The sequence below is a fragment of the Oryx dammah genome, unplaced genomic scaffold (genome assembly GCF_014754425.2).
Source record: "Oryx dammah isolate SB20612 unplaced genomic scaffold, SCBI_Odam_1.1 HiC_scaffold_19, whole genome shotgun sequence".
NCBI classification, from domain to species: domain Eukaryota; kingdom Metazoa; phylum Chordata; class Mammalia; order Artiodactyla; family Bovidae; genus Oryx; species Oryx dammah.
The window spans coordinates 56,878,312-56,904,170 of record NW_024070203.1 but is presented as its reverse complement, the minus strand read 5'-3'; the positions used below and the strand labels follow the sequence as shown (position 1 = coordinate 56,904,170).

The following is a 25,859-nucleotide window of genomic DNA, read 5'->3' as shown; positions in this document are numbered from 1 at the left end:
GCATACTTTGGTTACTGGTTCCATGGCCATTGCAGTAGAATAGGTAAACTGAATAAAATCTTGGGCTCAAATGAAGAATTAGAAAGAAGATTGAAAGAGGTATCATGAGCTAGATTTCAAAAGGTGCCAGCTTCCCCGTAACTTGCTGCCCTAGACTCCTAAGATCTTGTACGAGGCTGTGGGTGTTGCCAATAATAGCTTAAAAATTGAGAAGGACATGTTCCTGTTTCCCGAGTCTTCATGCCTATTTCTGAACACCCACCATGTACCAAGGAATGAGCCAAGCTCCAGACAGCAGTGTGTTCCCAGTGTCTCAAGCTGCTCTTCTGGAGCACTGTCCTCTAGAACCATCTATTACACACACTGGTGAGTTTCCATTCATTTCAAAAGAGAATGCAGGTGAGCATCCTCAGTATAAAGTGCTGGCCTGGGTTCTGAGCATACAGAGATGTTTTAGGCAATGTGGCTGACTCTGACCTCACAATCCAGTGGGCAAAACATGCCTGTGAGGCTCTGATTTCAACCAGTCAGGGAAGTCTTTCTGTTAAGACTTGGTAGCAGAGTTTTGTTATCCAACAAAAAATCTCAAGGCAGCATGCTGGGCAGAAGCATGGACCAGTGTGATGGCCTCTTTGTATGCAGGGGAAGAGGGACCGAGGCTGCAGTGCTGAGAGAGGGTGGCAGGGAAAGGAGCACTGCAGGCAAGAGGGTGAGCTTGCAGAGGCTGACAGCAGTCTCCCCCGTGCTGTGTCCACTGGACTGCAGTCACGTCGTGAACGACTTTGCACTTTTATGGGCTGCCTTGTTAATACATCTATCAGTTATTGTATCTGTTGACTGAAGTATATTCCACTTAAAAATATGTTGTATATAAAATGGAGTTATAGATGATATATTCACTAGAAGATAAATAGTCTGAACATGTTAAATGTCCTTTAACCATACTGTTTCATGTTCAGAAACCCGATTAGTCAGCATCCATTGAAATAGGAGAGATTGTCAAGAAGATAAGGTGTTCTGAACTTTTGGAGGCCTTCAAACCCCTTTGTGATTCTGATGGACATTGAAGACTATATATGACTATACAGAAAAAAATGTATAGGCACTTACCTGCCCAATTTGATGTGATTTTGGAGAATCAATCTGGCCCTTTCCCCCAAGCCAATCCATGGCCAAATTATAAAAACTCTGCTCTGGGATAAACATTAGATTTTGGGGGGCTGGAATAGCATAATGTTAAGAGTATAAGTTCAGATCCCAGGTCTAACATTTATTAACTGTATAATTTAGAGCAAGTTATTAATGACTGTATCTTGAATAGCTTATCTATAAAATGGGAATAATAATAGTGCTTATCTCTCAGTGTTTGTAAGGCTTAAGTTGGTACAAATAAAACCCTCAGAACAGTGCTTGGAACACAAGAGGTAGGTAAATACTAGCTCATATTTCTCTTAGCCTCATCAGCTTTAACGTCATACTCAAGCTAACTCCGTAAGCCAGGTTGGGAGACGTTTTTTTTCCTCTAGGCATTCTGGTTTTTTCATTCCACTGATATAAAGTGATGAAATGTCCAATATGTAGATGGTAGGAAATTTGGAAAGAGAGGGTTATGCTTTACATACAGAAAGTTCGCAGTATTGAAGTGTTTCTCCTTAGGGGCAGTCTGACCAGCCCTTCATACCTTCAGCTTCACTTACCTTTCCCTGGTCTCATTCCAAATATTGACTGAAAATAGGTCAGCGTAGAAATTGGCCTGTTTATTCAGTGAATAATAAGAGTATACTAAGATGAAGGTGTCAAAGTGGTTTGGAAATTATTAGCTAAGTTGTCGGAGGGCATGTTTAAAAGCACGCTGTTAGGAAACAAGTGACATTTGAAAAGAAAAAAGGGTGTTTGCAAAAGGCATCCTTAGGGGACATAGGAAGACCATCCAAATAGGAGCCAAGTTGAGAAGTCTGTAATCCATGCAGCCAGAATTATCAGTTACTCAAGACCATGGTTTCCCATGGCGTTACGTATTTTTGTCCGTCCACAGTTTCTAGTGAAAACATGTTTTAGCTCCAACTGTGAGGGTTCAGTTTGGTGTGATGTGTGGATGAATGCTTTCATGGTTTTCTTATGGCAAGGCTTCAGCCAGGTCACACCCTCTGCCTGCAGGAACCAATCTGAAGTGATGAGCACACACTAAGCCACAGAGGAGACCCATGGGTTTAGCAATGGGTAGCAACTTAGTCACTGCAACTCAGGGTGTATTTGAGCACTTAAGGTGCATGCCAAGTACACTTAAATTTGAGCTCAGGAGACGAGGGTAAGAGGGGAAGACTGATACCAGATTCAAAGTCATGAGCCCTGACTTTATTCCTGGAAGAAATTTCAAAAGGTGGTGCCTTAGGGAGTCTTGTATGTAATTATCAGACTTTTTAGGACACCAGAGAGTGGTGGAAGGCCATAATAGACAAGAGGTCAGAAGTGGACTCAGATCCAAGACACACACACCACTGGTGAGCCAGCATTCCCCACTTCCTCAGGCCGTGTGCACTCTCCAGTTGCTGCAAGACTGTTCTTCCTCAGATTTTAACCATTTTTGTGTTCTGCTTTTCACTTCTAAAAACAAAGCTTCCTCCAGAGTTACCTCTACTGAACAAGGATGCTGATAATTAACGTGGCCGGTAAATACGCTGAACTAAGGAATGCCTAGAATCAGGTGAAGAGAATATACTCAACACTGGTAATGTTAGTAAAGGCTCAGTTTTTTTTTTTTTTTTTTTTTAAGTTGGAGCCAGATTTGGATGCTCAGGAGAAAAATAGCTTTTGGCAAAAAGAAGAGGTAGTGTATTGTGGAGTAAGGAGAAATACTGTGTCAAGGCCCTCCGGACCTGTTCACCAATGTGACAGTCTTGCAGCAGGAAGGTGGATCTCCAGAGTGGCTTAATTCTCTTCTCTGGCCCATCCTCTATCTACTGCAGTGAGCAAGACTTAAATCTGGGTTTCACAGAATCTCTGATCTAAGGATGTAGTGTAGGTGTGTGTGTGCACGCATGCGTGCAAAAGCAATTGTGGGGGTGGGGGTTAAGGCATTCATACACCTTCCTGCCTCCCCTCCCCTCTTTCCAGCCATACCCACATCACAGATAGGAACACAAGTCTGTTCTCTTCTTATATACACGCTTAGTTCCGTTTCCTAGCCTTTGAGGTATGGGAAGGACAGTAGTTTTGGGTCTGACAAGGACAGCTCATCTCTACTGTGTCATGTTAGCATCCCAGGCACAGCGCTCATCTGCCTTGAAAGCCTGCTTCAGAGCCTGCCTCCCCGGCCTGCCTTCTGGATTCCTCCCCTTCTGCTCCTTCTCCCCTCTCCCCATCTCCCAGAGCACACAGCGTTGAGCTCTTTTTATAGCACTCACCAAAATCTGCTCCTGAATCAGATTTGATGGTGTCTATTTCTCCCTTATTTAGAGCTCCTGGAGACAGAACCTTGCCTTTTTTTTTTTTTTTTCACCTTTTTTCTCAGTGTCCTACTACAGTGCTGGGCAGCAGATTTGAGGCTGGCCAGGTTGAGGTCCAGTCCAGGTTTATTACATGTTATTCTTAATTCCAAGAGATCATACAGCATCTTCTTGAGAGGTGTTACATGATCATAACCTCTGTATCGTATAATGATGCTTACCCTTCTGAGTCTGCCTGTCCCCAGTGGACAGTGGCAGGTTGTTCTTTATTATTCTTTATTTTGGCACCTGGAGTCTCAAGAAATGATGCTTGAACTAATAGATATTCAGTAGTGATGTATATTTCTTAAGCAGTATTTAAAATAATTTTGCTTATTTGTTGGGGGGAGAGTAAGAACAATGTGCCAAGAAGAAGAGGCTGAGAAAAAAGAAAAAATGGAAGATCTTATCACCTTCAAATATGTATTAAACAGTAAGAAAGAGCAGAGAATCTTTTACCAGGAACACTGTTTCTTTCATGGCTACTAAGGTTATGGTTATATTTTTTGAAAGTATATATTAATATTCATGACTTAGATTTACTTCATAAAACTTTCCGGGATAATGGTTCATGTTTCGTTTGGAATTAGGACTTGAGATATAACAACATTATTATCGATGTATTAGACTGGCTCTTTCATTATTGTTGTTCGAGTGATAACTTAGGCTTTCCAAAATGTTTTTCAAAGCACTAATGAATTGTGTGGGCCTCTTTTGTTTTTTTAGAAACTTGAATTAATACTTGTAGTTTTAGCTTCTCATGAGCAAGTTGGATATTATCTAGCAAGATACACATGATTATTGTTTTTTTTAATATTTGGTGCTCTGATTGTACTCACATGGGAAGCAAGAGCTTGTTTGTTCACGAAGCAAATATCTAAGAGCCTTCCATACGCCAGACATAACCTGCTTCTATGACGTCACCTATATTGTTGTATTGTGTGTGGAGCTGGGGATTGATTCCCACTTACCTGTTTGTGTCTCCAGGATACTTCTATAACCTAGGTTTTCATTGCCAAATATGGCACAGTGCCTGACCGAGAGCTAGGAAAGAATTAACTTGTAGATAAATAAATGATGTTAGATACAGAGGCATATAAGACAGCCTACTGCCAAGAAGGTCTAGTAGTACAGTTGGACTGAAAGCCAGGGGCATTAATTATTAATACAGTGTTTCTCATCCATGTAACATATCCACAATAGGGAGTTTGCCCAGAGGGCAGGAAGATGGCCTGAGCGTGGGATGGAACTCAGGAAAGGCCTTCTGGTTGATGTGCTATCCATGGTGAGCTATGCATGGGAGTTTCTCAGAAACACATAGGGAAGGAACAATATTCTGGGCCAACATAAGTCAGGCCACTCAAATATGAAAGAGCTTTGTCTTTGGACTGTTCACTTCTTTTTCTGTAATGTAAGATGTGAGGGGCTTAGTGGCAAGAGACAAGTATGGAAAAGACAGGTTAGCTCATAAAGGGCCTGGAATACCCTGTAAAGGATGTGTAGCCTTTATGTCACACTCTCTCTTTTTGTTGGCTGCATGACATGTGGGATCTTAGTTCTCCAACCAAGGAGGAGTTTTAGCCATCGGACCACCAGGAAAGTCCCTAGCCTCTATCTCTTTGGTGGTAGCATGGAGGAGACTGTTGCTGTCAGATTCATAAAACTGTCCTCACCCGCTAACTCCTCCTCCTCTGTTTTCTCACTCACTGCTGCCTGCCCCAGCCATCAATCTGGGCATTTTCTTCATCTCTTGTTTTGTTGTCATGTCCCAGCCTGCTGCTCCATCACCCTGAGCTCTGCCCTTCAGCTCTGCCAGGCTGTTTCTCAGCCCCCCTGCCCCCTGCCCCAACTCGTCTCAAGGTTTACTTCCTGCCCTGAAACAGCCTCCTCTGCCCTCTGCCCTTCTCCCTAGCACTGTCCTTTGAGCTGTTGCTTCTAGGCAGTGTTTTCTGACTTCTCACATCTGGATTTAGCGCCCAGCATTTGCCCAATTGTGCCACACGTGAAGCAGCATTTGAGAGACTTGCTTAATTTCCTCTTTCCTGTAAGACACTATGAACGCTGTGATGGCTGAGACCGTCGTTTACCATTTTATGCCTTTCACCCAGCACAGTGCCAGACAGTAGGTATTTATTGAATATTAGGTGTATAAATACCTAAATATGTCCAACACATAGAAGAGCATCAATAAATGATGAAAGATTTTACTGTTTTCTATCATGTACAGTGGTGGTGGTTTAGTTGCCGAGTCGTGTCTTACTCTTTCGGCCCCATGGACTATAGCCCGTCAGGCTCCTCTGTCCGTGGGATTCTTCAGGCAAGAATACTGAAATGAGTTGTCATTTCTTTCTCCAATCATGTACAGTAGCTACAGCTATTCAGTTAGTTAGCGTTAGTCGTTCAGTCGTGTCCAACTCTGTGACGCTACGGACTGACTATAGCCCACTAGGCTCCTCTGTCCATGGAATTCTCCAGGCAGGAATATTGGAGTGGGTAGCTGTTCCCTCCTCCAGGGGATCTTCCCAACCCAGGGATCAAAGCCAGGTCTCCTGCATTGTAGGCAGGTGCTTTACCATCTGAGTCACCATGTGTAGGCAAATCTCACCTGTGTGGGTAGGTCATGATAAGGACTGAAGCATGGCTGTGAGAAGTGACAGGTTAGAAATTTATGGCTGATCTTTGCTAATAGACTCTGAGAAGTGGCGAGAATGGAAGCCAGTAGATGGTAATAAGGAGAGGAGGTGGAGAGAGAAATTTGTAAAAACGGTGAACTGAAAAAGGCATCCTTAGAGAGGAAACTAGAGAGGCAGCAACGTCAAAGGAAAATACTTAATTTTTTTTTTTTTTGGAGCATAGTGGATTAACAGTGTTGTGTTAGTTTCAGTGTATAGCGAAGTGATTCAGTTATATAACACACACATATATTTATTCTTTTTCAAATTCTTTTAAAGGAAAATAGTTTTTTATTATTTCTTAATTTTTATTTTTACTTTATTTTGCTTTACAATACTGTATTGGTTTTGCCATACATTGACATGAATCTGCCCTGGGTGTACATGAGTAAATACTTTTAGATGGTGAAAGCATGCTGAACCTCATCATAGACTGAGGACAAGAGTCCAACAGAATGGCAGGTTCAGAAATAGGTGTGGAGTCAGATCAGTCCCCAGAGCAGAAGCTCTTGCTTGCAGCTGAGAGAAGGCATCTCCAGTAATGATGGAGACAAGTCACTGGCGGGGTTGTAGGAACACATGCAGGGGTCTGGGGAGGAACTAAGACAGCGAGGAAGCCTGATGCAGGCATGTCCAGTTCTGTGCCCAAATCTATCACTATGTTTCTTTTCCCCTGCAGGTGTTCGGAGGACTCGTGTGGATCCTAGTCGCCTCCTCCAATGTTCCTCTACCTCTGTTGCAAGGATGGGTCATGTTTGTGGCTGTGACAGCTTTCATCTGTTCCCTTCTCTTCCTGGGCGTGTTCCTCTCTGGTGTGGTGACTCAGATTAATGCCAATTGGAATTTCCTGGTAAGGGATCTTTATGTCTCTTTCTGGAAAATGCAAGAAACTTATGAGTATCTTGTTCTGTCCTGAGATGCCAGATCTCTGGTTCTATCGATTGCCTCTAGTGGGAGAGAAGAGGTCAGAGCACAGGGGCTGCTGTGTTGCCGTGCGGCCAGCCCAACTGGACAGCAAGGTCCCAGTTTGTGCAATTCCAGTGTTGATAAAACTCAACGATCTCTCTGTTACTCCCTTATGAGTTAGATGACCTTTCTGGAAAGACTGTTTTATTTCACACAACAAATGAATCACATTACAGCTATTGAACTATCAAACAGATGATTTTGGGAGATGGATGCTGTGCCATAAATCTTAAAGTTTTCTATTGATTCCTGCTTCAGATACCAGATACATATATTCTTTTCAAAAAACAAGTAGCTCTATATTCTACTCTTCAGATAACTTAGAAAAGGCAAGGGCATATTTTACATTTATTTTCAATGTCTATCCTAGATTAGCAAGAGTAGATACATTTTAAAAAATGAATTTTCAATTGACACCATTTTAAAAATTATGATACCATTATATCAACTTACATTTCCTTTTACTCGTATCATGTAGTCAAATCTCTTTCATGCTGTAGTCATTCATTCTCTCGGGTTATCTGTCAATGGCCCAGTGGAGCATGAATGGCAGTCCATCAGTGATCAGTTTAATAAGGTTCATGAAGAACCACCACTAGGTTCTTTCGCACTTTGGCAGTTAGAAACTTAAATCAGACCTTCAGTCAGGCTTTGTATGTGTTTCTTTCACTTGTGGTAGTGTTTTATTCAGCAGCAAGAAAAAATACCTGTTTTTGTCTTATTTATAGACCATACTGAGGAGCATCATCTCAGATGTTATCAGCAGTGAAGTCTAGCAAATGTGACTGCCCATTCAGTCAGCCAGGGCCAGCTAAGGAGGACGTGTAGTGCGGTGGTTATAATCCTGCCCAGGCTTTGAGATTAGTTGGGTCTGCTTACTAACCAAATAGCCTTGGGCAAAATACTGAGCCTCATTTCTTCCCCTGTAAAATGATAATACCAGCCTCACCAGATGTTGTTAAGGAACAATGGAATCCGTGTATTATTAAGTGTTCAGCTTTGTGTCTGATTTATAGTAAGTGATCAGTAAATCATCGAACTCCTTAAATGTGTTGAAGCTTGCAGTTTGAAACTTACAAATTCCTATTTCTTAGGTTGCTGACACAATGTATTTCTCATGTTTGCCTTGATTCTCATTAATGATGAGAAAAGATTTCTAATTATTGTTCAAATGATGAAGATCAAAAATCCCCATTTAAGTTATAAATATTATAGATGCTTAATTGCCTTTTTCTAAATGCCTGACTTTCTTTTAATAACACATGAATGAATCAGTCAATCCTTCATGTTGGAGAGTGCTACCAAGCTCTTTTAATATCAGACTTGAAGATGGTACTTGGCCAGTATGTACCAACAGAACAGCTCTACTGGTACTTTGGTACTAGTTAATATATAGATTTTGCCCCAACCTACTGCCTCTTCCTAATCCCCATAACCTGACCCTTTCTTTGGGACCTTCCTGGACCTCCTAATAGCCCCGCAAGTAAAGAGTCAATATCTGGAAAAGTAGTGAGTCTCCAGGATCCTGCAGTGCTCAGCATTCTCTCTAACTGGTTGAGGCACATGTCTTACCAATGTTTAAATATGTTTCAGATATCACTCCTGATTTTATTAGATGTACGTTCATATCCTCTTTTTCTCTTTTGCTCATATTGAGCCTTATCTTTGGTATTGAGCCCAAGCATTAATATTTTTTGTAAATTTATTAGGTTTAATTAGGTTTTCTAAACTTGTATTTCTTCCCAGTTTTTGTTGCATTGTATCTGATGTTCATACAATAAAACGTTTTTTTTTTTTTTTAATTAAACCACTTTATTAAAGGGACAGTTAAAATGACCAGTCTGTTCCATAGGTCACCTGCAGAGCTCATCTTACAGGTTTTTTAGTTACAGTAGTCCACTTTTACTGAGGGAAAGCTGGGGACAGCAACACGCACTACACTTTGTGGAGGTTATTAGTACTGTCTTGTCATATAGTGGGTATAGTTTCAAAAAGCCAACTCTTGCCTTCAAGAAATTTGCTTATATGCTTACATAGTATTTAGAAAGGGCACCCTATCCCCCTTCTTTTTTGATTTTTGGCATTCTTAGTCATTTCCGACCACATGGTTGCTTTTGATAGGTTTTGCAATTTATTTTGTACACTCAGCCAGGAGAATTTTTGAGCCATGCGTATCATGCAGTTGTCACCAGATGGTAACAATTTTTAATTGCTGCCTTCTGGAGTTGTTAAATATTAATCACTTAAAAAATTATTGCTTTCCCCCCATGATAATTGTTTAATGTCTGTCACCTGTATGCCATGCATGAGGGAAGCAGGAAGGCATTTTGATAGAGAAATTATTTTCTAGAACTGTTCATTGTGGAATGTTACCTACAATATGAATAGCTTCTAGTTTTTACTGATATGAGATTTAATTAGCATTCATGACTGGTGTCTTCAGTATTTTTTCCAGTGTTGGTGTAAATGGTGACATAAAAATATAATATGTAATAACATATATTGGGCTTCCCAGGTGGTGCTAGTGGTGAAGAATCTGCCTGCCAGTGCAGGAGATGCAGGTTTAATCCCTGAGTCAGGAAGATCCCCTGCAGGAAATTTCAATCCATTCCAGTACTCCTGCCTGGAAAATCCCATGGACAAAGGAGCCTGGCAGGCTATAGTCCCTGGGGTCACAAAGAGTCAGACATGACAGAGAACACACACACACACACAATAACATACAGTAAGTGCTAAAAACTTGCCCCCTTTTAACTTGGGGAAAGCCGCAGATTTTAATTTTGAGATGGTTTTTCTTATTGTGTTTGATGGAGAAGTAATAATACCATTTCAGTTCAGTTCAGATCAGTCGCTCAGTCATGTCCAACTCTTTATGACTCTGTGGACCGCACACCAGTTCTGCACAGCAGGCTTCCTTGTCCATCAACTCCCAGAACTTGCTCAAACTCATGTCCATCAAGTTGGTGATTTCATCCAACCATCTTATCCTCTGTCATCCCCTTCTCTGCCTGCCTTCAGTCTTTCCCAGCATCAGGGTATTTTCCAAGGAGTCAGTTCTTCACATCAGGTAGCCAAAATATTGGAGTTTCAGCTTCAGCATCAGTCCTTCCAATGAATATTCAGGACTGATTTCCTAGAGGATTGACTGGTTGGATCTCCTTGCAGTCCAAGGGACTCTCCAGAGTCTTCTCCAACACCACAGTTCAAAAACATCAATTCTTCAGTGCTCAGCTTTCTTTATAGTCCAACTCTCATATCCATACATGACTACTGGAAAAACCATAGCTTTGACTAGACAGACCTTTGTTGGTAAAGTAATGTCTCTGCTTTTTAACATGCTGTCTAAGTTGGTCATAGCTTTTCTTCCAAGGAGCAAATATCTTTTAATTTCATGGCTGGAATCACCATCTGCTGTGATTTTGGAGCCCAAGAAAATAAAGTCTCTCACTATTCCATTGTTTCCCCATCTATTTGTCACGAAGTGATGGGACCAGATGCCATGATCTTAGTTTTCTGAATGTTGAGTTTTAAGCCAGCTTTTTCTCTCTCCTCTTTCACTTTCATCAAGTGGCTCTTTAGTACCTCTTCACTTTCAGTATCATTTCACCTAACTTTAAACAGGAGATATCACATTTATTTTCCCTTTTTTTGAGAGGTGGAGTGGTAAGGAAAGATGTATGTTAGAGAAATAAAACATATCCCCTGGAAAAAAGGTCCTGTACAGTTTTAAAGAGGTTTCCCTTTATTCCTCAATATGCAGCTGGCACACATGTGATCATTTGCCTAGTGTGGAAATCACTTGATGTCTTAAAGTGTCCTGAGCTTTGTTTTCTGTTATCATATTCATTTGCCTGTTTGACCTTATGGGAAACTAGCATTGTCCTCATTTTTACAAATGAGAAAATTAAAGCTCAGAGTGACTATATTCCTTTTTTTCATGCTGCCATTGTGTAAAAGAAGATCCCTCTATATACATATACAGTGTAGTGTTTTCTTTTTTAATAGTTAGTGAAAGTTTGATCCTGAGCCAAGAAGCAAAACATGGTCTGGAGATAAGATTGTGGGAGAGAGTAACTTGCTGCTGAAAAGATTCAGGCTATAGTTGAGGCTGAGTTTACTGGTGGTGAAGGCAGATGAGCTACACTCTGGGGTGTGTGAGTGTTGGGAAGATTGGCAGAGAAGCAAAAGTCTGTGAAGAAAACTCAGAAAGAAGATGGGATCCTCCGCTAATGGAGGAGTGCCAAGAGCTTTGGGCTGGTGGTCCACAAAGGGTGGTCCCTGCCCCACAGCCCTGTGATCACCTGGGAACTTATTAGGAATGCAGATTCTCAGGTTCCACCCAGACATTTAAGTCAGAAATTCTGGGGTTGGGGCCCAGTAGTCTGTGTTTTAACAAACTTTTCAAGTGCTTCTTTTGAGACCCTCTGGCTTAGAATAAATAACCTTCATTGTCCAAAACAATGAGTGAAATTGTGGAAGACCTTCGTGCACACATCCCACACAGAGCAGGAACTGGAATAAGATATCCAGAGTGGCCAAATATAAACGACGAGTGTGGCCCTCCAGGCAAGGTTGGAGGGAGATATGAGCACCTAGGACGTGCCCGATCCTTCCTAAGGCTCTCGAAATACTATGGTGAACAAGGTAGGACTGGGAGCGGCTCTCAGAGACTTTGTTGGAATGGACAGTAGCAGTGAGGAAATGATTATACAGCTGATGCAAGAATTGTGTCTGTACTCAGTTGCTCAGTCATGTCCAACTCTTTGGCGACCCCATAGACTGCAGCCTGCCAGGCTCCTCTGTCCATGAAATTTTCCTGGCTATAATACTGGAAAATGAAAGTCACTCAGCAATGTCCAACTCTTTGTGACCCTAGGGACTGTACAGTCCATGGACCTCTCCAGGCCAGAATACTGGAGTGGGAAGCCTTTCCCTTCTCCAGGGAATCTTCCCAACCCAGGGATCGAACCCTGGTCTCCTGCATTGCAGGAGGATTCTTTACCAGCTGAGCCACCAGGGAAGCCCAAGAATACTGGAGTGGGTAGCCTATCCCTTCTCCAGGGGATCTTCCCAATCCAGGGATCAAACCTTCATCTCTTGCATTGGCAAGCAGATTCTTTACCACTGAGCCACCTGAAAGCCTGATGCAATAATTATAATTATGTTAATGGCCAAGAAGGGAATGAGAATAGCATATATATACATATATATATATGTATATATGTCATCTCCAGGCCACCGGGACATGGATTCTAAGATGGATTTTGAAGTACAAGAGTTTTTTTGTGGTGTTTTTTTTTTTTTTTTGAGGGAAAGCGGAGGAGGCAACACCTTTAAAAGAAGGAAGATGTAAGATAAAGCAAAGAAGTCTTAGAGTGTGACAAAGTCCTTGCCAGCCTAATGTGAAGCTTCAGAGCACAGCCTTCCCTTTCAGACTCTTGTGTTGGGTGAAAGTGGCCAGGTACCAGTGTCCACGCTGCACCATCACTGGCTGTGGGCTGCCAGAGAAGAACATGGGCTTAGCCCAGTCTCAGCATAGATTCCAAATCCACTGAAGCCAAAGCTGTCAGCTGACTGTGGTCCTCACAGTGGAATGTCAGGTTATGTCTAGAGGGGACACCCATCCTGTGGATCCATTCCACCATATATGTGTGGGGCATTGCTCCTCCAAGGTCCCAGTGTACCTCTCTTCCTGAAGCAGAACTTAGAGAGGCTACAGAGACAAACTGCAGCCCCTCTGACTGGAGCTGATCTCAGAGCCACAACTGATCTTGGTCACCTCCCCGGGTCCGCTGACCATTTCAAACTCCTCTTGCTCAGCACTTCACATCTGCTGGTCTCTGCGGTTTACCTGGTGGTATAATCCAATCCCTTCCGCCTGAAGGACTGAAAGCCCTCTGGAAACTATATCCTTTTCAGGCCAGTGTTGCTCCATCTTACTCACAGTTGGCAAGAGGGTTCTAATAGGACCCCGAGTAGAGCACCCAAGTTCCACATAGACTCCTTCCTGCCCTCCTGGGTATCAGCAGCCACACCTTCTCTTGTCAAGATGGTGACCCCTCCTCTCACCTTTGATCCCTGAGCACAAAGAACCAAAGCACACAGGTAGCAGTCATAGCTCACAGTCAATGGGCTGCTTGCTGGATCCTCTAGCAAGAGTACATCCCCCGGGGTGGGACCTCTGATCATGCAGAGTCCAGAGTGCAGGGACAGCAGTTAAAAAGTCTTTCCGGAGGTCACTGGGCGCGACAGTGGTAAGAGGAGAAACTGCTTCCACCCTTGGTTCCCACTCTTCCAGTGGGGATGCGACGCCGTGTTGAAACCTCTTCTTCATTGTATCCACTGCATCCTGAAGTGTGGCCGCACATCCTCACAGGGTGCTTCCTCCAGGCTGTGCCTTCCGCCCGCCATCCCAGCATGCTGCCAGGCCAGCGGCTCCTAGATGGTGCAGGATAGGAGACAGCTCAGGGTTGTGGGCCCATTCCCACTCATCCTCTGCTGAGAAGTTAATCCCTTGGTCAGATGTACTGAGTGGATGCCGATAGATCAGGCCTGTTCTGTAAGTCCCTGGACAGTGGTAGTGGCAGAGGTTGTGCAGAGAGGAAAAGCAAACCCATACTCACAGTCAGTGTCCATTTTGTGAGAATGAAACTTTATGCCTCTCAGGAAGCTGGGAACTGAGTTTCATCAGTTTGATACCAGGTGAGAAAAGCACCATGTCAGGGTCTCAGAATCAGTCTCTGTTGCTGGCACATCCAGCATTCAGAAAAGGCAAGAGATGGGTGAGCTTTTCATACTGTTCCTGGGGTTCTCACGGAAAGAATGCTAAAGTGGTTTTCCATTCCCTTTTCCAATGGACCGTGTTTTGTCAGAACTCTCCACTGTGACCCATCTGTCTTGGCCCTATATGGCATGGCTCATAGTTTCGTTGAGTTAGACAAGGCTGCGATCCTTGTGATCAGTTTGGATAGTTTTCTGTGATTGTGGTTTTCATTCTCTCTGGCCTCTGATGCATACGGATAGGAGGCTTGTCAGCTTTGCTGTTGGGAGTCCACACTATTGGGCCATGACATAGACTCGCCTCCCCAGCCATGGCCCCTCTGCTCATGTACCCATCATGCCAGGAAGGAGATCAGTGAGTTCAATCACTCAGTCATGTCCGACTCTTTGTGATCCTATGGACTGCAGCACGCTAGGGCTCCATCACCAACTCCTTGAACTTGTTCAAACTCATGTCCATCGAGTCGGTGATGCCATCCAACCATCTCATCCTCTGTCATCCCCTTCTCCTGCCTTCAGTCTTCCCCAGCATCAGGGTCTTTTCTAAAGAGTCGGTTCTTCCCATCAGGTGGCCAGAGTATGGGAGTTTCAGCTTCAACATCAGTCCTTCCAAAGAACATTCAGGACTAATTTTCCTGAGGATTGACTGGTTTGATCTCCTTGCAGTCCAAGAGATTCTCAAGAGTCTTCTCCAACACCACAGTTCAAAAGCATCAATTCTTTGGCACTCAGCTTTCTTTATAGTCCAACTCTCATATCCATATGTGACTACTAGAAAATCATAGCTTTGACTAGATGGACATTTGTTGGCGTCTCTGCTTTTTAACTGGTTGCATCAACTGGCCAGGTCATCTTCCATGTAGATGCTTCTAGTGGGCGTGACCACATAAAAGAAAGGACACACTTCCCATTTCATGCCTAATCCTGTATGTCCATCTCCCTGCTCCATACTTCCTTGTCTCTGAACTTTTATTTTCCAGGGCCCTGACCAGCTTGCCAGACCTTTCCCCACTGTGGATGAGTCTCTGTGTGGGCACTTTGCTTTCTTAACAAAGTGTGTGACATGCTGCACCACTCAGAGTTCCATCCATTAGGAAGATGTTCCCTAACTGCTCTTTCACAGCCAGCTCTGAATGTGTCTCTAAAGCATGTGTAATACAGCTGCTGTCCCTGTTCGCCTTGCGACAGCCCATCACGCCACGAGAAACAAGCTCAGGTGTTTTTCTTCCCCTTCATCTGGACCCTGGGGATCTCCTCCCCCATGTGGCTGTGGGCTTGGGCTGAGGAAGGAGGGCAGGACCATCCTGGTGGGTGACTTGAGGGCCTGGGCCACCTGCTCACACAACAGACTCAGGCCCACTAGCCCAGCTCAGCTTGAACTCTGATGTCCCCTTCCCACCTGAAGAAGCAGTGTTGTGACTGTATGAGTTAGTGGCTTTGAGAGAACGCCATTCATAATGGGCAGTTCTGGATGCTTCATCTTTTGTTGTCTCAAGATCAAGTGTTCCTTCCCTACAAGGACCCAGGGGGACACCAGGAGATGCTTTTCCAAGATGTGTAATTCCCCAATACAGGTGACATGCCTGATTCTATAACTCCAGGAGCTGACATAGTGATTTCCTCACCACTGTTGCCATGAGTCCTCTTACATTTTAGGGTGCTTTCATGTTGAGTCACTTCAGTCGTGTCCAGCTCTTTGTGACCCCATGGACTGTAGCCACCTAGGCTTCTCTGTCCATGGGATACTCGAAGCAAGAATCCTGGAATGGGTTGTCATTTCCTTCTCCAGGGGATCTTCCCCACCCAGGGATTGGACCCACATCTCTTACGTCTCCTGCATTGGCAGACAGATTCTTTATCATTAGCGCCACCTGGGAAACCCATTCTTTGTGATACATGGGACCCTAAGGCTAATGTGAAGGATGGGATGGTCTGATCCAAGCCATATTGAGCTGAACGTGCAGGAAGTTTATTGGATGGTAACACCTATGAAAGATGGAGGGGGAGGAAACAGCATTGGATCTGAAAGCCTTCACCACAACCCGGTTCTGATGCTCCTGTAAAGGAGTGTGTGTGTGCCATGTGCACGGTTGTGTCTGACTGTTTGCAACCCCATGGACTGTAGCCTGCCAGGCTTCTCTGTTCATGCGATTTTCCAGACAAGGATATTGGCGTGGGTTGCCATGCCCTTCTCCAGGGGATCTTCTCGCCCCAGGGAATGAATCTGGGTCTCCTGTGCCTCCTCCATTGCAGGTGGATTCTTTACTTGCTGAGCCATCAGGGAAGCCCAAGGAGGGAGGAGGCAAAATTGGGCAGACATGGAACGGTGGTATTTGTGTGTGTGTGTGTGTATGTGTGTGTGTAGAGGGCTGGAGGGTAGGTGGATGTGGTCATTGGTGGTGGAAGACTCAGTCAGAGAAATTGCCATGTGGAAAGAGTATCAGTCTTGAGGTATAGAGTGATTCTTTGGGACCAAAACGAGACCAGCATGGCTGATGTTCAAAGAGGAAAGACAGTGACATCAGATGAGGCTGGCAAAGACGGCAAAGACCACATCATCCCAAGAGTTTCAGGCCATGTCACCCAACTCTTCCTGTTCCTTTTGGGATGAAATGAGCCATTTCTGAGTCCCCTTTGGTAAATTAGATGAGTCTGAATGGTCTGAAACGTATTTTTCTCTCAGTCTTTATTACTACCTTAAGTAAGACCCAGCTCTATTGCATTTTATCTCTCAAAGTAGTGACATTGGATTTTGACCTTTGTCAGTGAACATTTATTGACTAACCACACGTAAATGTTTAAGCATTTCTCCTATAGATTAGACATGTGGCTAGTGTATAACTTTTTTCTTAGATCTTTTGAAGGCATTGGTTGGTCAATTTATAAATTAGAAGGGTTAAGTAGAAAGCATTTTTAGCATTGTACCTTTGGTAATTCTCACTCCTAGTTAGTTAACTTTATCCTTATTATTCTAGGGAGAATAAAAACAATTTCTCTGGACAGTTTTGCTTGCTGAATGGGCATTTACACAAAAGCCGTGCAGTGCTCCTTTTTTTTTTTGTTTTGTACTATAGCTGTGTCAGGAACAGTCTGATAGAGAAGAAAGCAAATGGACTTTGGAATCAGACAGACTGGTGGAGGTTTGAGGTCTCCCTCCAAAGCTTTGTGGGGCTTTGGGAAAGTCATTTCATCACTTCACCAGAAAAAGAAGAAGAAATTCCTTGTTTGTTAAATGGAAATAATAAATGGTGATTGTAAGGGTGATTGATAATAGATGTGAAGTGCCTGCTATAGAAATTGTTAACAAAAATACACAGCAGTGTGTTGCTGGTACACTGAGTCAGGTTAGACCATGTGAATTTTAATAGTTATGTGTCACATTAGTGCCAGTGACAGATAAAATAACTTAATAACTGTTGAGTTTTGCGTGAAAACTTCCTCTATTTTTTGTGGAAGTATATATTTTGTTTTTTAAAATGTCTAGAGATATGGTATTGAATTCGGTGATTTCATAGATATTCTATATATTTTGGTGTATGGAATGACAATCTAATGAATAAAAATAAAAACTGCTCACAAATAAAATACTTAATTATGAAATCTGTGTATATGTTATTATATATAGTTATATAATTACTCTAATAAGATATAATTTAAATGCTGTTTTACTTGAATTTTAAGGACAGGAATTCTGTGGTACCTTATCTAAACTGAATTATGTATTTTATAAAATTCAGTCTATCTGAAGGTTTGCCACTGTGCCAATTACAACGAGTTGGTTGATTTTCCTTGGGATTCTAACAGCTTGACATTGCTAAGGGAGCCAAAAGAAATGGCCAGTGTGGTTAAAGACTGTTTGATTAGAAGTTCTGTTTTTCCTGAACCTAAACTTGGTTTGAAATAAGAAACTCTTGGAAAAGCTTATTCTCTTTACCGGCAGATGATGCTCTTTTCCATCCTCTTTCAGGACTTTGCTTACCATTTTACAGTCTTTGTATTCTACTTTGGAGCCTTTTTGCTGGAGGCAGCCACCACATCGCTGCACGACCTACACTGCAATAGAACCATGACTGTGCAGCCACTCCTGAGCGATAACCAGTATAACATAAACGTGGCAGCCACAGTAAGTATGGGATGAACACTGTTTGCCCACGCTTCCCCTCCTCCATCAAGGTCTCTAAGAAACTCCTCTGGCAACAATAGTTTTCTTTAATAATAGCCAGCAGCATTAAACATGTAATAGCTATTTATCTGTACAGTTAACCTTATGAGCCAAGCCAAGTACTGTCATTACCCCAGTGCTGTGGATGATGAAACTGAAGCACCAGGAGGTTGACATTCATATAAGACCATATCTACATGACTGCTAGTGGTTGGCCTTGCGCAACAAAGTCTGCTTTGTGGAAAGAATTAGTTGTGCTTTCTACTCCGTGTAGCTTCAGATGTGGTCTTTGTCACAGACACAGATTTGTCCTTCCCTTTTTCTGTCTAAGTGATGCTGCCTTAGTAAAGCTCCCCATGCTTTAAGTTCTGCATTAACCCCCATTTTACCCATACACTTGGATGGAAGCAAATCTTTAGTTTCTGAGTTTTAATAACACTTAAGTTCACGAGCCATTCATTTGTGACGTTCTATTGAGTCCTTCTCTTTTCATTTCAGTATACCTTAGAGCAGCAGTCCGTCTCCAGTCTTTCTGGCACCAGGGACTAGTTCTGTGGAAGACAATTTTTTCACAGACCAGGGGTGCAGGGGGATGGTTCCAGGATTATTCAAGCACATTACATTTATTGTGCATTTGTTGTGCACTTTATTTCTATTATCTTTATTTCTATTATTTCTATTATCATCAGTTCCACCTCAGATCATCAGGCATTAGATCCCAGAGGCTGGTGACCTCTGCCTTAGAGAGAGAACTCCTTTTCACTAGTAATAGATATCAAAAGTAGTCATTCATGCAGGGACCAGTCAGCACAGAGTGGTGAGTGAAATCCATTGAGCTGATGAGCTGACTCACAACAAGGGGAACCACCTTGCAGATCAGATCAACTGATGCACAAAAATGTAAGTGGACTCCTGGTCAAAACAGAAACTCCCTCCTGGCAGGTGTATACTTGACATAAAATAAAAAATGCACCAGGCTTTTTTTTTATGAGAACCATTTGAGATAGAACTTATCAGAAATTCTGTGCAAACATTAGAGCATTATTATAAATAGAACCAAGGGAGCCACATGCATAAAGGCCTCCATAATTCAATGGGGATAATGTAAATTTCATCATCTGCCAGTACAAGGAAGACATGGAGGACAACTGTAACTACATGTGAGCAACTCAAAGTGCAGTAAGATTTACACTTTGAGATTTATGGTTTAAGAGTATCATTCCTCAAGAAATTTTGAAATATCCTGAAATTTTATAAATCATGTATGAAACATGATAGAGAGTTTTCCAAATTTGACAAACCTGCACAGTTTGCATGTTACTACAAATACGTATAAAACTGAAAGAAACTTTTTTTGTTATCGAAACAAAACAAATTTTAATCAGTCATCAAAGAAGAAACAGTGGATTTTACCCAAGATTACAAAATCTCTCTCATGCTATTGTCTTCTGAAATAGTCTTGTGAAAGGATAGCAAAGAAAGTGGGTCCTTAGAAGTAAGATGTTATCAGGCAGATAGTAAAACAAAATTGTTGTTGTTTTAGATTTGGAATATTTGTGACATTTGTCAGCTTTTCAGAATTCATGGTGATTGTGATTTCTTTGCATGTTCTAATTAAATATGCACATTTGTACTTTAAAATAAAGTGGTCATTCTCTTTTAACAGAAAAGAAATGCCTAGATCAGAGATGTAAGATATATATGTAAATGTATACCTGATTCACTTTGCCGTGTGCTAGAAACTAATACAACTTTGGAAAGCAACTGTACGCTAGTAAAGTTTTCTTAAAAAAGAGAGATGTATCTGAGAGATAACCAGCAGAAGAAGGGTGGGGAAAGTAGCAACATGGTGATTACATTGTAAAAATGTTTCATAGGTGGATCTGATATTCCTTCTCAGAGCTCTGGTTTCCTGCTAGAAGGACTCCTGTGCTACATCATAATGTTTTAACATATTTTATGGCTTGGGGAGTTCTCTATGGATTATAAACCCCAGAAGGGTGAGGACAATACCTGTTACTTGTTTATAGGTACCACATGTACCGATGCACACATAGTTGATGCTAAAAACATCCTTTTTGAATACGAAGGACAGTAATTCAGAACTCAGGCACACTTGAGACTATCTCCTGAGAACTATCTCCCATGCCAACCTGATGACTCATTCCTGTGGGTTTTCTCTGTTTAGCTCTACAGTCACTTCCATTGTCACAGAAATAATCTGCTCCATCCTCGGGCCCCAAGAGCTGCACTCTGTGTGGCTGCGGGACCACTGTGCAGGTAGATATCTCATCATGAAGTTTTGAATATGCACCATGTTAGGGGTCTCACCAGTGCCTAACAAGTGAGTCCAGTGTGTGAACAAAGGCTCAACCGAAGGCTGTCCACAAATGATGTCCCATTATTAGGGGCTAGAATGTTTAAAAGAAGGGATTAATGGTATGAGAGGATAAAATCATCCAAAAAAAAAAAAAAAAAAGCTGACTCTAAATCATCTTAGTGATTTATTTTTCTTACATGTTGAAATATCTTTAAGTAGGCTGATCCGTTTTCAGACAGTTGTTCCTTTGGACAAATGATTTCTTAAATTCAGTGTTATAAATCTGATAAGAATTTTTGTTTCTTCTTTCTTAGATTTTTGCCTTTGTGACGACAGCTTGTTATGGTTGCAGTTTGGGTCTGGCTTTACGAAGATGGCGACCGTAACACTCCTTAAAGACTAACTGCTTGTGTGTTTCATTTGTGTACTTTTTATGTTTTGATCAATTTGGGTACCATTTTGTTCAGATATAACAATATCCCCAAAGTAATTTGTTTGGTATATGGAGAGAATCTAAGTATAACTTTGGTTTATTTCATGGATGGAAATTTTATTATGATGTTAAACAGAGAAATGCCCTTTAGTTTTACATTTATCTGTCTCTTTTTTTTTTCTCATTTTAAAGAAAATTTCCTTTTACATCCATAAAATACATAGGCATCATTCATGAAAAAGGGGTATCTCTTGTATTTAGTTGCCAAATCACCTGAACCTTAATTTTAATAGGTAACTAAAACTCCCAAAGAAAAACACATTTAAAATAAGTTCCCACTGAACTCTGTGTTTTAGTGTAAAATGGAGATCAGCATTCTTTTTCTCTAAAAGTACTTGGCCTGTGGGCTACAGGCTATCGTTTGCTGACCTCTGGTTTAAAACCTTGGTTATGGGTTTTGTGTTTTATTGAACTGATCCTCAAAGGTCTAAAGTGAATTCGACAAGCCACATAATATTTAGTCTCATTCAGTAATCACATTGCCTTTGGGTTAATGATCAAACACTTACCCCTGAAGCAGCTATAGCATCTCAAGCTAATTCAAGCAGAGTCTTGAGTACAAGAAAAAGTAATTTATGAAGTGAACCCTAGTGGCTTAATCCACCTAAATGTTTCCCTAACAACTGAGCAAAATGCTTACCTGTCATTCTTAAAACGAGAGCCCCAGAGACCCCTAAGCCACTCCTGAAATGGGTATATAGTGCCTAATGTTTTACTTTGGGTTTATTTATGCTTCAAATAGCAGCTGTTTGTCCTGTGCATGAATAGATGAGTATTTTTATGTGGATATCTGAGGCTTTACCCAATAGAGCTCTCCAAAGGGTAAACTTTTTACTTCTAATTCTTTTACATGACTCTTAAGTTAACTTCAAACAGAACATGAGATGTAACTTAAAGTTGTAGATTCTCATCTAGAGAATAGTCCTATGTTGTTTTGCACTGGTGAGAAATACATAGAATCAGTTTTCAAGCAACAGTGGTCACAAAAGCTATCTCTGGCTGAATAGCACAGAAAAGTATTTTAACCCACCTTGGAGACCCTGGTCATGGCGAAGTGCCAAAATGGCTTGAGAACAAGTTAGAGTTAGGCCCCAGCTCACACCACCTGTCCAAATGAGATACTTATCTCTTGCCCCAAGAGGGCTACCTCTAGGAAAAGAGGGCTTTTGATTATTTTATACTTTCAGCCCTTTGTATTTTGGTTGAATCATCCCCTACAAGTGCCATGTATAAGTTGAGCAATTAGATTTCATGGAACATGGAACAATCCTGAATGAGCAGCATAATCAATGCTCAGTGATCAAATGCTGTTTATGTAATAATCCCTTAGGAAGAAGCATCTTATTAGGGTTTGGTTTGTGATGTAACTATAAAGATAAAAGGTATATTTAATATGTGGCAAGAGGAAACCAGTCTTATGACTTTATCATAGCATTTCTATAAAAAGCCAACTTCCTTGGTTTTTCCAGTTCCATACCACACACTTAAACCTGTATTATAAATGGTCTATTACAAAGTCATAAATGTGCCATAAGGATATATCATCGATTCCGGCTGGAATTGTTAAAAGTCTGCTAGATTTAGTCGTGAGATTATATTTTTATTTCCAAGGTATAACAAGTCCATGCTGCTTGGTGGCATTAAATTAAATGATTTCATGAAACTGCCTTGGTGGCACTTTTATAAATGGATTGCTTCTCGATCATAAAGAACCAAGCCTAGAAGTCATTTAACTGTGAATATTTAGAATTGTAGATTAATCATGATCTAGATTTGGGAGTTGACTGACAAAGCACTGAACAAAAATTATAGCATTTGAGAATTTCTTTGTATACCTTAGCTGTAAAAATGAGAAAGTGTTGGTTGGTCTTAAAATCTGGTAACTCCATGATGAAAATAAATTTATTTTATAAGTGTTATGACTCTAATAAAGTATTCATTTGATAATCTTTGGGGGTCATCTATTTTTTATACAATTCACTTTGAAATTCAGTTAAAGATTTGATACAAACTTGACAGATTTGGAGCTTCTAGACTCATAATATATCAGAGTTCTGCTTTAAACATTTCTATGTAAAAGACAGTCTTTGCCAGCAAGTCTTTTTTATTTTTATTTTTGGTGAAGATTTAAGAGGTAACTCTTTGGAAGTTTTATAAGTGAAGTGAAGTGAAGATGCTCAGTTGTGTCCAGCTCTTTTCGACCCTGTGGACTGCAGCCTACCAGTCTCCTCCATCCATGGGATTTTCCAAGCAAGAGTACTAGAGTGTGTTGCCATTTCCCTCTCCAGGGGATCTTCCCCACCCAGGGATTGAACCCAGGTCTCCTGTATTGTAGGCAGACGCTTTATGTCTGAGCCACTAGGGAAGTATTATAAAGGAAGCTTAAATTATACTTTATTTTATTTTAAAAGCATTTATATAGGCTTAATATATCCCAGGCAGTGTTCTGAACATTTTTTCCAAATATTAACTAATTCAATCCTCATTGTAACAACTCTATGGAGTAGATATTATTGTCACATTTCAAAGACAAGGGAGTCAAAACACAGACCGTAAGAAACACCGATGGTCATGTGCCTATCAAGTGGGAAAGCTGGCATGTAAACCTCAGTCTGGCTGCAAAGTCCAGGTTCGTCATGGTTGTTGATCCCTTAGTCCTCCCAGATTTTACAAATTTTGTATAACCAAAAATATGACTCTTTCCCCTCAGATTCATATGGTCATATGTTCTAATACCCAGTATATCAAAATGTTGGAGAAGGCAATGGCACCCGACTCCAGTACTCTTGCCTGGAAAATCCCATGGACAGAGGAGCCTGGTGGGCTGCAGTCCCCGGGGTCGCTGCAAGTCGGACACTACTGAGTGGCTTTGCTTTCACTTTCCACTTTCATGCATTGGAGAAGGAAATGGCAACCCACTCCAGTGTTCTTACCTGGAGAATCCCAGGGACCCAGGGACGAGGAAGCCTGATGGGCTGCCATCTATGGGGTCGCACAGAGTGGGACACGACTGAAGCAACTTAGCAGCAGTAGCCACAGCCTTTCAAAAATTTTAGAAGAATGCTTAACACACAAAACTGCTTATGATAGATGTTACCTTATAGAACTTTTTTTTTGTCACAACCAAAGGCTCACGAGTTTAGCTGTAAGAACTTAGACCACATTTGCTTAATGGGGAAAAAGTGAAGCAACTGTGCTCTGCAAAGTTATCCAGACTGCCTGAATATTGCTCTGGTTCATTAATTCTGGTTCTGGACTAGGGGCTTCAGTCACTCCATTGCCTTACATCAGTTTAGCCCTCATTCATCAAGTCCTAAATTGACCTGGCTTTTTGGTCACCCCTGGAAGTGACATTAGAAAGGTTTTCTAGTCTGAGATACACCATTCAACCTTTACACATGAAGTATGAATATACACCTCTGCTTATGCCAGAATCTGAAATTCTAAGTCATCATCATGGAAGGTTCTATCCTCAACATCATGCTTCAAGTTTGTCACAAAGTGATCCAGCTTTCCAGGTGGCAGCTTAATGTATTCATGGGAGAAGGGTCCAGGGTTTTGGAGACAGGTGATTAGAATATATGTATACAGTATTTTGAAAGTTCAGCTTTCTCGAGTGAGCATGTATTAGGCTGTACCCTGAGCAACAGGTAAATAAAAGTTCCTCTCTCTGGAGCCTTTTGTCAAGTCTTCCATGGCTTGCTTTCTCACCCTCTTTGGGTCTCAAGTCAGTTGTTACCTTTGCAGGCCCTCCCTGAGAACTGAGTTTAAGCTTGAATCTCACACCAGCACTCCTGTTCTTTCCTGCATTTTCTCCATGGCACTTATGATACAGATTTTCAATATATAGCACATATTTTGTTTATTTTGTTTGTCCTCTTATCCACTGGAGTGTAAGGCTTATGGAGAGGAATATTTTTGTTTAGAGCTTGATCTCTGGTGCCTAGAATAGAGCATAGCAAAGAGCAGGTACTTGGTAATTATATACTGAGTGAGAGAATGAATATTAATGACAATAACTTACTCTTGTATTCTATCAATAAGTTCTATAAAAATTGATCTTACCAGCACCTGAAAATTTCTGGTATGTTTTTCACCTAGTTCTGGATGTATTTCGGGTGAAGCCTAACCTTACAGGTCGTCTACTAATTAAATGTGTGTATATTACCAAAATGTTCTTCTATAGCAGAGAAACTGTAATAATAAAAATTTAGCATTTCATGTAAACTCATCAGATTTTTATTCAAACATTTTCATTACTAAAGATACACTCAACTGACTTAGCTAATCCAGAAAGCATCACAAGAACTAAGAACTGATTGTTAAAAAGACTGTCATTTTTCTATAAATGATTGGAGTGGAGGGTTCTGGCTAGTAGTTTTGGCCAGAAATTATGAGAGTTACTGTTGTAAACTTAACAAGAGGTGGAGGTATCTATAATGTGGCATTTTGATTTTTCATGTCTCCCAACTCCAAGCTTTATTCTTGGGTATGTATTTATGAGAGGTATTCTAGATGAAGGATGTTGTTGAATTCCCTGTATTCAGTTTAATGTGCCATCCTAAGTAGGCCTGATATTCTGAGTCAAGGTACAGTTTAGCTGACACAATGGTGTTCTGATGCATCAGTATCCTGGGCCGCGTTGCCTTTTTATGAAATTCTACTTGCTATTGATTTTTTAAGTATGCCATCTTGCTGAATACACTGCAGTTTTTGTATGGAAATTTTTTAAAGCAGAGTAAACTCATTTATTTACATACATAAGCATATAAAGTATTTAACAGCAATTGAATAAAGATTTGATACTTTAAGGCTGTTGAACAGTTGTCTCAAGTTTTGAACATACATACCCTATTTAGCATATAAAATGTATGAACTAGTGTCAACCTATTTTAAGTATTAGTAAAGCACTTTAATTTTTTTTTTTTTTTTCTTGGCTGCCTTATGAGTTCCGAGATCTTAGTTCCCTGACCAGAGATCA

The 25,859-nt window shown here is 41.3% G+C and overlaps 1 protein-coding gene across 2 annotated transcripts in view; it reads left to right on the top strand.

Annotated features, from left to right (window-relative positions):
- MAL2 (mal, T cell differentiation protein 2) overlaps positions 1-22,827 on the top strand; it is a 31,134-nt gene extending 8,307 nt beyond the window's left edge. For both annotated transcript variants that reach the window (XM_040262010.1, XM_040262009.1), the window contains exons 2-4: positions 6,837-7,007; positions 17,871-18,026; positions 20,700-22,827. In XM_040262010.1, coding sequence (XP_040117944.1) covers positions 6,837-7,007; positions 17,871-18,026; positions 20,700-20,771 — 399 coding nt within the window. In that variant the 3' untranslated portion in view covers positions 20,772-22,827. The remainder of the gene's footprint in view (positions 1-6,836; positions 7,008-17,870; positions 18,027-20,699) is intronic.
- Positions 22,828-25,859: the final 3,032 nt, after the last annotated feature.